Genomic DNA, 12769 nt, shown 5'->3' on the forward strand with positions numbered 1-12769 from the left:
GCTGACCCCACACCTGCCTGGCTTCAGCTCTCCGTGAGGAACGCATCTGCCCGGTTAGACAGGGAGGTTGTGTCCTGTCCTGCCTCAGCCTGAGGATTTCCATCTTTCTCGTAGTTTGAACCAGCAATCGGCTTCAGTGAGAACACATGTAGCTTAAAACAAAACCAAAAGAAACGCAACTCAGGGAGATGAAAGAGTCGTTTGCTGCATTTCATAGCTAAGTTCTCTCGGTGTACGTAGAATTTGGAACTTGGGAAACTGTTCCTGAAATGCAAAGAATCTCTGTGTGGTCAAATTGATGTTGCTTGTGCTAAGAAAGTAGTGTTGATAAACCTGATTTAAGATTTCTTTTTGCCTTCGGCTATTTCAGTACAGACGGCAAAGGCGAGACTTCCTTTGCCGTATTTACAATTGCTTCTCTCATAAAAGCAGGACAAGAAATGTACCACTTTTTTTCCTCCCTGAGATTGCTACTTGAATATTTACTTTTTATTAGCCATTGTGAAGTAGGTCTTAAAGCTGTGAGCGCTCATTCTGAGCCACTGATGGGAGGTACTCGGAGGTACTGATAGCGCTGCACGGAGGAGATGGCCGTCGAAATCTGGAAATGTGTGAAACATCTTGGAAGGAAAAACAAAATTAAATCCCTGCATTTCTGAGGTCTTGATTTAAAAAGTGACTGCTCGTATATTGAGAGCTTATGTGTGTAAGCCTCTTACAAGTCTGTGGCAGAATATCCTGTAGCAGTGGGTGGAGTGCTAGGAGTGACTTGCAGCCTTGCCTACAGTTTCTGGGAAAATAAACCTACTCGTACTGCGCTGAGTTCCGTGGGTCAGATTTTCCTGGGTGGGAGTAAAACTAAAATTAGCAGACATCTATATTGAATAGGAGTGTGCTTTGAGGTCCTGAAGTCCACTGAATTCTGACACTCGTGCAGCGTCGTTCTTTGTGAAATCAGTGGAAGCTGCAGAAGTACTTTGTGCAAAATCTGCAGTGGTGGGGCTTAAATAACACAGCAAAACACCCAACACGCCACTCGTTATTGCTTTCAAAGTAAGGATGAGTTCCACTTCTACATTTCAATGTGAAGAATGATATAAGCTATTTGCAGTACAATATTTAACATTAGCAAGCCTAACTGTAAGCTGATAAGTACTTTAAAAATGTCATTAGTGTGGTCATGCCCTTTTAGAAGTAGGTTGTAAGATTTTAGAATTTTAGTGGATACACACAGGGGAAGAATTGAGGGGTTTTATGAATTAAAATCTCATCTGGTGTCAATCACTTTCTGAATGTATACTTCATGAACTCATGACTTGTATTTCTGTAAATCGGATAAAAAGGCTGTCTTTTAGAGACAGCTGTCTCTAAAAATAACTCCAGTATTTTTGAGTTTTATTTTGTAATTTAACAAGCTTTCTGTTTATTAAAAAAAAAAAAAAAAAAGACACACACAAACTGCTGAATAACTTTATTTTTTCCAAAATATTTTGGATATTAAAATTTTCAAATATAGCAGCATTTACAAAAGCAAATTAATGGTTTACTAAACAGTTTTGCTTCAGATTTTGATTTATTTTATTTACTGTGGCAAACAGGTTTTGCAGACTTGCAACGTATACAAAGTAGTTCTTGCTAACGGTAGCCACATTCTTAGTGGGCTCCTCTGAAGTTTAGGGTCTCTTTTTGCCTTGTTTATTAAGATTGAAACATTCAGGTAATGTGTCATGACATAAATCTGTGACTTGATTAAAAATTCATAAACCTGTTGATGTTTAATCTTGTTTTATGGCAGCAAAGTAGCGCTGAGATCCATAAAATACACATGATTAATGTGGGCTTGAACAGATACCCCGTGATTTTATAGACCACTATTTTAGATATCAGGCTTCCGTAATGAAACCAGAGAATAATTTATATTTTTCCTAGAAATGGCTTCTCACTGCTGAGCTGAAGCTCTGCTTACAAAATCCTAGCCTTGCATTTAGAAGTGGAGTTGTCTGTGCTGCTGCTCAGTGAATTAGGAAATGGGCTGCTGAGTTAGAGTTTTTGAAGTTTGTTAGTCTGTATTTAACCTTATTTTGTGTGTGTGTGTGTGTGCGCGCTGTGATTCTGGACGTTTTTAATAGATGCAATGAACAGAAACACAGAACCCCTTGGTGATCTTTGGCCAAATAACTCGATTTTTTTTTTCCTCCCCCGTTTTTAATAGATTTCCTCATGCAACTAAAAATACTGCAGTTAAGTAGGAGCCGTGGAAGCAATCGATTTACCCAAGAGGTTATTAATGGCATTATAGAGGAGGCCCTTCTGAAAGCAAAGCAGTGACTTACAGCCTCGTCCCGTCTAGGTGAGCCGTTGCACATTCCTGCCTCCCCCACGGAGCTGGCGGCTGGAAGGAAGGAAGGAAGGGGCTGCGGCAGCTCTGCAAGCCCCCCAAGCGAGGGGGAGCAAATTGGGTTTGGTTTTCAGATGCAGTTTTGATCTCAGCTTTGTGAGTGATGGGATAGGAGCGAAGGAGCCCCTGAAAGTGGCTCCGAAACACGGCATGAGCCCAGCGGAGGAGCTTTTGTGCGGAGGAGACGCACGGGCTGCAGGCAGGGTCTGGAAGCATTTTGCTGGGCTTTGTGTGTGGAGGAGCTAAGTATTACGCTATTTGAAGTGTATCTTGAATCCTGTACGTTAATCGAGTGGCTTTATCGTAATTATCTTTCAGTATAGTTATCTGACCTAATTCTTCGTGTGAAATTACTTTTTTTTTTTTTCCTCTTTGTGCCTTGTGATATTTTTCAAAACACTTTTGCTACTCAACAGCTTCTTTTAACTATTATTTTTACTTTTTTTAATGCTAAAAATTCACATGACGTTGATTGCTGTATATTCCTATTTGTATTAAATTATAATGATGCTCTGTAACCTTTCCTTAATCGTGCTATTTGAGTTTTAGACTTCTGAACAAATAAGATCAATTTATGGAGGAAGATGGATAATCTAAAAACAAACTGAAGAAGCACTATAAGCATCTAACATAAGGCATTTTAAAACACTTTTTTTTTAAAGCAGGATTTTGAGGCAAGAACTTGGTGTTTGCTTTGTAGTGTAACTCCAAAGTGACTTTTTTTTTTTTCCTAGGGAAAAGGCGAAGAGTTTACAAAACCTTAACTACAGTGTACAGACAGTAAACTCTACTTTAGTTCCAGTATTGTTTGGTATCATTTCACAGGCTAGGAATTGAAAAGGAGGTTTCCAGATATATGGATGGAGTTGGTGTAATCCTGCTTTGCAGCCCGAGGATGTGTGACACGAGCATGAATTTTTGCCATTTGACCTTACAGAGTAAGGAGAGGCAGCAGCAGACCCCTTGTGAAAGGCATCTAAGGTGCACACAGCAGAAACGTGCCTTGGGGACCCTGGTACCAAGTCAGCGGGGTTCAGACACAAGCTGTATTTCTTTAAGCAGTTTTTGGTCACATTTTCTCAACCACTGCGCTACCAGCAGAGACTCTGAGATTCCCCCAGCCTGTTGTCAAGTCCTAAAACCCTTCCCCAGGCTGCAGCAGCCAGCGGCCCCGTTGCAGAGCACTTCTCACAGGCTTGTTCTCCGCTGATAGAGGTCCTCGGTTCCACGTAACCAACTTTTTGCTTACGGCTTAAAGTTAAGACAGGGAGAACACTGGAGTAGTGTTCGAAGATACAGCCAGCCAAATAGAAGCCACATTTTTCCTTGTTCAGAGTTTGCCTATGAGAGCTGTGAATTCGGGGGAGCAGCCTGCTGGGGCTGATCTCACCCAGGGTGCCGGGGCAGCTGCAGAGACCAGCCATGATTCCTCCGTGCCTGCAGTTCACACTTTGGCTTTTTGTAGGCTTGCTGAGGTTCCCTGCTAGGCTGCACACACACATTTTCATTTTTAGTTCGTGTGATGGATTTCTCTAAGGCAAATGTATTGGTGGACTCTTGCTCCTTGGAGATGGACTAAATTTAAGTGTGTATTTGCTACCTCTTAAAGCTATTAACAGAAGTTACGAGGTTATTTATGCAAAATAACTAATAAAATGAGCACTGCCTTTTAATGACGAACCCGGGATGATAGGAAATAGTCATTTCTCCTTTTCATAGGAGTGTGTGGGTCATGAAGATACCGTGGCTCTAAAGGGAACAGATGCTGCAGGGCTTGGGAGCAGAATTCTTCTCTTGCCTGCCTCTCTGAATTGTTACAGCCAGCATTAGCTAAAAGTCTTCTCCTGATGCATCAATGCAACGAAAGATAGCTTCACGTTCATATTAGCAGTGTGTTTTGTTGTCTTTGGTGGAAATGCTCATTTCATAAAACCTGACAACTCGTTTTGTTGGCAACGTGGCTGTTCATAGGCAGGAGAGTTCCCCGTTGCAGGTAGAGGCGGTGGGGCCACCCGCATATTGGTCAGCTACTGTGGCAGCTGGGAAGCGCCTGCGGCTGTTGGATACTGCTTTAAGAGGTAAAATGGCTTATAGGATTTTCTTACCATGGGGGAGAAGAAGGGAGAACCTGGGATACCTGCTGGGTTACGTGCAGGGATTGCAGGCTGCCTGCGTGCGGCCCTGCAGTACAGCCCGGAGGTAACCGCGCGCTGCCGACGTCGTGGGCTCCGTGTCCTGCTGCCAAGCTGCCTTGAACAGCCTCGTGCTGCCTTCCAGGAGCGGGAGGCTTCAGAGCAGCAGTTGCATAAATAACCCCATATCCCAGGTAAAATGTAGGGTTAAGGTTTGGTGCTAATGCCAGTGGAAATACGTAAAGTATTGGGACTCAAAACTGATTTGGCAAATCAGTTTTATTGGTAAGAACGTGAACGTAGACCCGTGCTGTAATGAGAACTTCTGTTGAGACGGCTTTTTAACTCTGTATTTTTATGAAATTTTATTAGTTAAGTGCCACACAACACAAAGTTTAGCATATACTCTTAAGTGTTTTACGTGTTATTGTAGGTAACTGCAGTGACACTTCAGATTTCCCGTCTTTAATTCATTGGTGCAGTAATCAAAAAAATAAAATCTCAATTTTGATTTCTACATTGAAAATAATAATTAACATTTTCTTAGAGTAAGTCATTTATTTCTAGATTGATTTTTTTTCGTTATTCCATACTGTAGCAAAAGATTGCAGCGTGCAGTGTATTTAACATCTTGTTCTGAAGTTACTTTAGAGACCACATCTTTGGTTTGACTAAATATTATAGTTGGTTATTTTGCTTTTTTTCTTGCTATTATTTGTAGTGCTGTAAATAGATTTGTCTAGGCGTTGTTGTTAAATAGCCTGCAGACTTCTTATAATAACGGGAAGATTTTATCAATACCAAAAACTCAAATCCTTGCATTTGCTGCAGTTCAGGAAGGTGGTGGTGATCTACTGGACCCTTTCTTCCTCTCTTCGTCCCTCCCAGAGCTCTTGTGTCAGCAGCTCGCTGAGGGGCCTGCTGGTGGTTGCTGGTTGTTGGAGGTTCCCAAGGCAAACAAACTGTCCATGGAAGATATTCTGGAGGCGGTGTACAGATAGCTGCTGCTGCTACTAATTGGAAAGTTGGGTGGTTTTTTGTTTGTTTGTTTGTTGCATTCTTGCCTCTGCTCATGGAAATTAAATTCTTACTGTGCTGAAAATTAGAAAACCTACAAGTAATTACTAACCCAAAACTTGCGTTATTTTGCAGTGTAATTGCCTAACTGATGCTTTTTTGCTGAACAGAGCAGAAGCTCTGTTGGAGGGGAAAAACCAGCCCTAGCAGAGGGAGGGAGTGCTGTCGCTTGTGCTGCACGTGAGAGCTCCGCGGCAGGTTTGTGCCCAGCTCAGGGCAGGGGTGTTAGGGTCCCAAAGCAGCAGGGCTTCTTCCCAGTTTGTAGAGTGAAAATAGCACTGCTGCTATTTCCCCCCATCTTGTATTTGTTCCTATTCCTTTCTTTGCAGTTCTTGAATTATTAAAGATCATAAGTAACATATCAAACTAGATGGTGTCTGCGCATGAGGGGTATTTGGGGTTGGTGGCTTATGGTACGAGCGTACCGTAAGTCTGAACTGTGGCCCGTGTGATTTAATTACTTCATATTTTTAATACACAAAATAATTGTATATAATATTTAAAGCTGAGTGTTTTGACTTGTCTGACTTCCTCCAGTCTTTTTTTTTCTGGAGGAGTTAATGAGGGAGAAACTTGGAACAAAATTAAAGTTAGAAGTGGAATTGGGTTTCAGTAAAATAACTGGAGAGTTAAGATGTACTTATTCACAAGGAGAATAAAAGAAGTGTCTTTTGCATGGCTTTGTCTGAGGCTGATGCTAGCACAAAAATGAGGTCCCTGGAAGCAGAGCATCGGGCTCCCTCCTGAAGAGTGTGTCGACAGTTAAAGGGCGCTCCGTTATTTATTTGGGTTTCTGAAACTCCTCAATCCCGGTCCATGTGACTGTTTCCTGAACATATTGTGATCTCCGAATGTGACAAGCAGATGCTTCTGATGGTTAAGCAAACAGTTTTTATGAAAGACTTCTTTGTTATGAAATGGCAGAGACGTCCTGCAGGCAGTGGTGCTCATCTTCTGCTGTTTGTTCGTCTTCCGAACAGCAAGAGCTGCTGGAAGGCCGGCGGTGACAAGGGAAAACCGGGCACTGGAAAGTGGTAGGAAACGAGCAATGAGTAAAAATGGAAAGCAGAGAGCCCCTGCGAGTGCTTTCTCAAACACTTCATGTAAATAGCAGTGCCGTTCCCATAACATATTCCCATTTCCAAGGTCGGGGCCCTTGCTGCTGGAATCGCAGGGGCAGCGTGTGCGTGAGAGGGGCTGGGGCTGCAGCTGTGCGGCCTCTCCCCCTCCTGCTCCCCCTGCATCGCGGCCGTGTCCAGCCCTGAAACGGGGCCGTTCAGAACTGAAAGCTGGATTTATGAGTCTGGGTATTCTTATCAGAAAGAGCTCGTTGTGTGGTGAGATAACGGGTGTAAAACATTCGGTGTTTCGAACATGAACTGCTTTCCCTGAGCCACATGCAGCGATGGGAGAAATAAAAATTCAAGGAAAACTACTTAGTATCTGTATTTTAATTTTAATTCCAGAAGATAAAGGAAAAAAAAGGCAATTAAATTTCTTTCTTTTTTTTTTTTTTTTTTGCAAAATAAGAGACTAAACTAAACTAAAAGTGTACGGCAACTATAAAGTGTACGGGTTTTTAGGTTGTATTAGTCCTTGTAAGTACAGCAGTGTTGTGACAATTTAGGTTTTAGGGTCTTAGTATTTCTTCACCTTAAACCTGTTTAAGTATTTCCTACGAAAAGATCTTGTAATAAGGTTCTCCAATCTTCTCCATTCAGAAAGTGTTATTAACTTTATTAACTTCTGCTTGTTCCTTTTGAGCAATAAACGTGCGGAAATGGCAGTTTTTCTCTCTTGGAGCATTAAAGATTCTTTCTAATCTCGTACTATTTTTAAGGTGTGGTAGTCCAATTTGTGTAATTTGAATTCTCTTCTGTATTTTTTTCAGGTTCAAGCCATTTTTTCCATTTCAAGTATCACCACCTGATGAATATGAAGATCGGGACCTCTGTATACAGGATTTTCTGCTGATTGAAGGTCGACTACAAGTCACGTTAATTGAATGTACAAGGTACCTTTTCTGTTTTTTTGCTCATTCTTTATTAAGCAAGTACACACATGTTCCTTAATTCGTAGTAATTATAGCTGTAAGCTTGTGCTGATTCAAGAAGTGGCATCGTTGTTGTGATGGAGCTTTAATCAAGAAATATATTTTTAAAGTAGAAATGAACACATGAAAGCTGTAGCAAGTTTGAGGCAATTCTACAGTGTGTGTGTATGAACAGGGATTTCCTTTTATTTTGGATTTTGTCTGTTTAAAAGCTAATGTGCCTCTTGTTTTTGTTTTTATTTGTTTGGCACTCCAAATTATGAATCTCTTTCAGGACAGTATAAAAGTTGTAATTATCCTATTGTATTGTGTTGCAAGCACAGGGAAGTAATTGTTTCACTGTTTTACTTAGATCGATCCAAATAAGTTTTATGAGGCATTATTTGTCTTTGTTTTGTTCAAAACAATGGGAAGAAAGAAAATGTACCTCCTTCGTTTATTGAAGAGAAAATTATTCTCTTTAAAACTGGACAAAGGTATGCAGACATGGTTTGGTTTTGTGGTTTTTGTTTGGTTTTGTCAGACCTTTTAGTTCTTGGTTTATGGTAGATCTTATCTTCATGGTGCTTAGGCTTTGATCTAGCCTTGTGCCATTCTGCTCTTTATGAACAAAACCTCTGGTTTACAATGTGTTTTTTTTTTTTTTTTAACTAGCTTTTTCATTAGTTGTATTACCAAGTAAGCTCCTTTTTGCCTTTTTTTTTTTTTTTTTTTTCTTGTAGCCTTGTACAACCATGTTGGAACTTTATTTGCTGTGATGATGTCTTTTATCGGTGCTATTCATCATTTGCAACAAGCTTATTTCTAGATGATGATCTTCTGCTTATGCTTCTTGTTTGGTCTTTCTTGATTGTGTTGGTCATGAGTGATTTTTATTTTTATTTTTTAATTTTGAGGGGCAGTAAAATTGCTGCTTACCTTTTTTCCTAGCATTGTGATCAGCCTCCTATGAACACACCAATAATGTTGTTGGTGCATTCCTTGGTTGTTAAGAGCATTTATTCTTCATCCCCTCTTAATAAAGGAGCTCAAGATCTCTCTATAGACAGTCTCCAATTTCAATCCAATAGTGTGTTTGCTTTTATTATAATAGGGCCCAAAATAACTCTTTAAGTTACATGCAGTTGTTTTTGGTTTGGAAAGTCACTTTAAAATACCGTGTCTTTCCTGCATCTGACATACTGTGTGCAGCGTTGCCAACGTAACAGTACTGTTTTGTTTCTTTCCGTTACCTTCTAGAAGCCAGATTGCTCAGTTTGACATCATCAGCTGACCTCTCAGTATTTTCAGCTGTCACAGATGCTTATCAGATGGCAGAGAGAGGATGCAGTTGCTGGCTTGTCAGGCCTTTTGAGCTTCAGGTCTGATTTAATCTATTTTATGCAGCGTGGAATTTCTAGATGCACTCTTGAAAGCTGTATGAACAGACACATCTCGATCTACATGGCTGACTTTGGTCCTACAGTAATTCCTCAGATCTTCCAAGTTGTTCCATCCTTTTTTTGAACTTAACCACAGCTGCTGTCTCCAAAATACCCCTCTAAATGAATATTCTTGCTTGCTTTGCACCTGAAGACATTTGTGAGGTAGAAGCTGAAAGGCACAGAGAGGACTTTGGAAGTAGAGAAAGAAATACACAATATGCACAAAAGTAGCAATGTCACGATTTCCCTTTTCATAACTACTGCGTGTGAAGGCTGTCCGGGGCTGTTGGCAAGGTTTCTTTTTGCAATACCACTCCATATGCTGACATGCAGAGAGTTTTTCACCAACATCTGCTGCTGGGACCGCTGCAGACCTGTTACAGTCCCTGCTGGTGTGCTGGGACTTCGCCCTGAGCATTCCAGTGAGTGCTGTGACCTGATACTGACTGAGCATTGCTTCATTTCCCCAGACGTCTTAGTTTTTCACCCAAAGGTGCTTTGAGGTCACTGAACCTCAAGAGCCTCTTCCATCACAGGCAGTTTGTGTGAGTGAATTCACAGCAGAATGGTCGGCATCCCCTAATGAGAGCCGTCATCCGGAGGGGGGCACCTGAAGTTTTCGTCCTTGGCAATCTTTCCAATTCCAGAAGTGAAAAATCACCTTGATTTCTGTATATTTCTCAGTTTTGCTCAATGCCTGAGGATTTTACATTCTGTCTCAATATGGTAGCAATGGCAGAGCTGAGTGATTTAAGCTTTGCTTTGGTCCTTGCGTGGAGTAGTAGCGTTCAGTTCCTGTTTTCTGTTCTAAGCAATTAAGTCTTGAACGACAGCGGAGAAATTGTAGTGATGAAGCATCTTGCAAGCTTTTTGTATGTTAGAAATGTCTAACTTAATTTCATTTTGTTCTTCACATATCCAAATGCATACTTCCTGCACTTTTTCTGATCACCCCCCCAAGTTTCCTTGTTACTTGTTTGAAAGAAAATTTTCGTGTATTTTTTACACGAAATTATTGAAAGAATGGAAACTTCACTGATGTAGATAACATTTTATAATTTTTGTCTGACCTATTGAAAGCATGTTTTTATGATTGTAATACCTTCACAGAACACTTTCATTGCAAAAATGTATCTGTAGGTGAAAACGTTGTACAACATAACAGTTTCTTCTACAAAAGAGAAAGGAAAAACTGAAGTTAGACTAACAACTGCCTCCTTGCCTTAATTTTTTTAGGGTGAGAAAAGAACAAAGCAACACGCTGTTAAATCTCCCCATATGACTTTTTAAGGGTACTCTGCGAAGAAAGTCTTAAATCCTGTCAACTCTTACTATATTAAACAGAATATTCTTCTAAAACTGTGCCACAATGTGGGCTTTTAAAATGAACATTTGTTTTAATAACCTTTGTGGACAAGGAGACTTTTTCCGAAGACAGTCGTTTTGTAAAACACTGCAGTGTGTACCCGAGCCCGATGTGTTAGGTTTGGAGTTTTATGTTTATTTTTTTTCCCTTTTGCCCTCGAGTGGACTTCGTGCAGCAGTGTGTGGATGTTGAATCTGCTTTTGGCATTCTTAAAATTCAGGAAATATTCTGCTTATTTTGACTCCAAAACTGTTTGCAAATAAAAGGGTCACAGTTGAAATTAAAAAAGTTTAAAAAAAAAAAAAAAAGTTGTAAAGGAAATACATTGAGCTTGCTTTTATGTACCTGGTAATAAATAAGATGTTAGTATAGATCGGTGTGTATTTTGCACATATCGACTTCTTGTTAGATTTGCATATCAACCCTTTTGTATCACCCCACAAAAAGCAGCCAGCTTGATAGCCCATCTAGTCATCCTCCTCTCCTGGGGACTGTAGAGACAGGCCAAAGTCCTGGGCATCGATCAGCCCTAAGAGCTGAGACTGCCCCCGCCTCGGCCCCATTCTGCTGCCTGCCCTCTGTCAGGGGGCCTCCTATAACATTTGGGGTCTGTATGGTGCTGGGACAGCCCCGAGCTGCTGCTGTTCCGGCTGCTCTGCTGAATCGCTTGGCTCTGCCTTGTGCTTGCCCGAGGGTATCCCGTCTGGAGGTAGGGAAGCAGTAGAAATCATCCTTCTTGTATACCTATTTTAATTACTCAGGCAGTAGCTTAATCATTTTTTCTTACTGGTGTAATTTTTGCTTGGGCTATAAACTTTCTTTCAGGGCATCTTTCATACACTGTTTGTTACTGGCTTATAAATGTTACATCTGTGGAGTGCACAGTAATCTGCATTTCAATATGCAGTTGTTTGGGGTGTGCTGTGATGCGATTGTAATCAGTCTTTATCTGCAGCTGCATTGGAGAATCCAGCTCTTCTGTTTGCGTGCTATCAGGGATATTATTCAAACAAAAACTTCCTTAGTGGCATAGAAGCGAAAATTTCCCCTTTGTCTTCCTGAAACTGGAAATTGTATTCCAAACTCCAGCACGAAGTGTCCGTGGACCAGGACTGCTCTTTAAGCGTGCATTTTTGCTGTCCTGCGATACGGTTCTTCAAGTAGGGTGTGGGTAGCCTAATGTCACATGAAATCTCATTGTTTCCTATGCACCTTTTATGTTATGGTTGTAGTTGAAAATCACTTTTTTTTTTTCCCAGTTGTGATGTACCTCCTGTCCTTGTTCTTGTATGTTACTTGTCACCAGTACAAGACAGATAAATAGCTGCTGCGCTGATATTTTAGAGGAATTAGGGGTTTAGAAACAGGCAAGGACTCCTGGAAGATACACTGTTGAGAGTTTTGTGTGTCTGTCTTTATCTTTTGAACTGCATTAACCAACTGGATCTTTGATCAGCTTCGTTATTATTCCCCCCCAACCCCCTGACCCACCGTGCTTCCCTCCTTTGCAAAGCTGGAGAGGAAACTCGTGCGGTCCTGTCGGGTGAAATGCAATGTGTGCAAGCAATGACCAACTGTGGAAAAACTTTACTGAACTAGTTGGTGGCGATGAGTTGCAGTTGACACGGAAGAAAAAGTGCATTATTCAAAAGCAACTACGAAAAGCAGAATAGAGAGCCACGGAAGGTTGCTGAGGATAGTTTAAAAATGAGCAAAGAGGGTATGAGCTGGTCAGTTTTAGGTAACCCTGAACAAATTTAGTCTTGCTCAGACAAAATACCTGATCACTTGGTTCTGAGGCTGGATTTCTGCTTACTGTAATCAAATCAATAGCGTCTAGACAAACGAGTGCTGAAGGTCAAGCTGGAAGTGCCGCTGACAGCTGCTCTTTGCAGGGTTTCAGTAGAGAAGGGATGGGGCAGCACGCAGACTGGACACCTGAGGCTGGCAGCACAGCATGCAGCCACAAGGCTGGCACCTGGAACAGCAAACACAGCAAAATGCTGGGCACCAACCCAGGGGTAGATGTAGAACTGAGTAACTGTAAGGATCTTTGCAGTTAAATTATTTGTAGAGAGACACACAGAAGGAACACTTCTTCCATTCCCCGTGCTTTAATGCAAGCTAGAAAACTGTTGTAGAATTAGGTGTTTCCTTGGGATTGGTGTAATTTTACCAATTCCAGTTGCTGAAGAAAGTTGTTTTCAATTGCTTTTACTTAATTTTCAAAGTATATTTAATATATAATGGTATAGGTATCTCCATATCTAGAAATCTACACGCTTTTTAATCATAAATACTAAACCGAGAAACATTCAT

The 12769-nt window shown here is 41.0% G+C and overlaps 1 protein-coding gene across 1 annotated transcript in view; it reads left to right on the forward strand.

The window, feature by feature from the left end:
• PDZD8 (PDZ domain containing 8) overlaps window positions 1-12769 on the forward strand; it is a 57182-nt gene that overhangs the window by 11892 nt on the left and 32521 nt on the right. The window contains exon 2 of the mRNA XM_082764165.1: window positions 7499-7621. Coding sequence (XP_082620291.1) covers window positions 7499-7621 — 123 coding nt within the window. The remainder of the gene's footprint in view (window positions 1-7498; window positions 7622-12769) is intronic.

Source organism: Aythya marila (assembly GCF_965140915.1).
Source record: "Aythya marila genome assembly, chromosome: 7".
NCBI lineage: Eukaryota > Metazoa > Chordata > Aves > Anseriformes > Anatidae > Aythya > Aythya marila.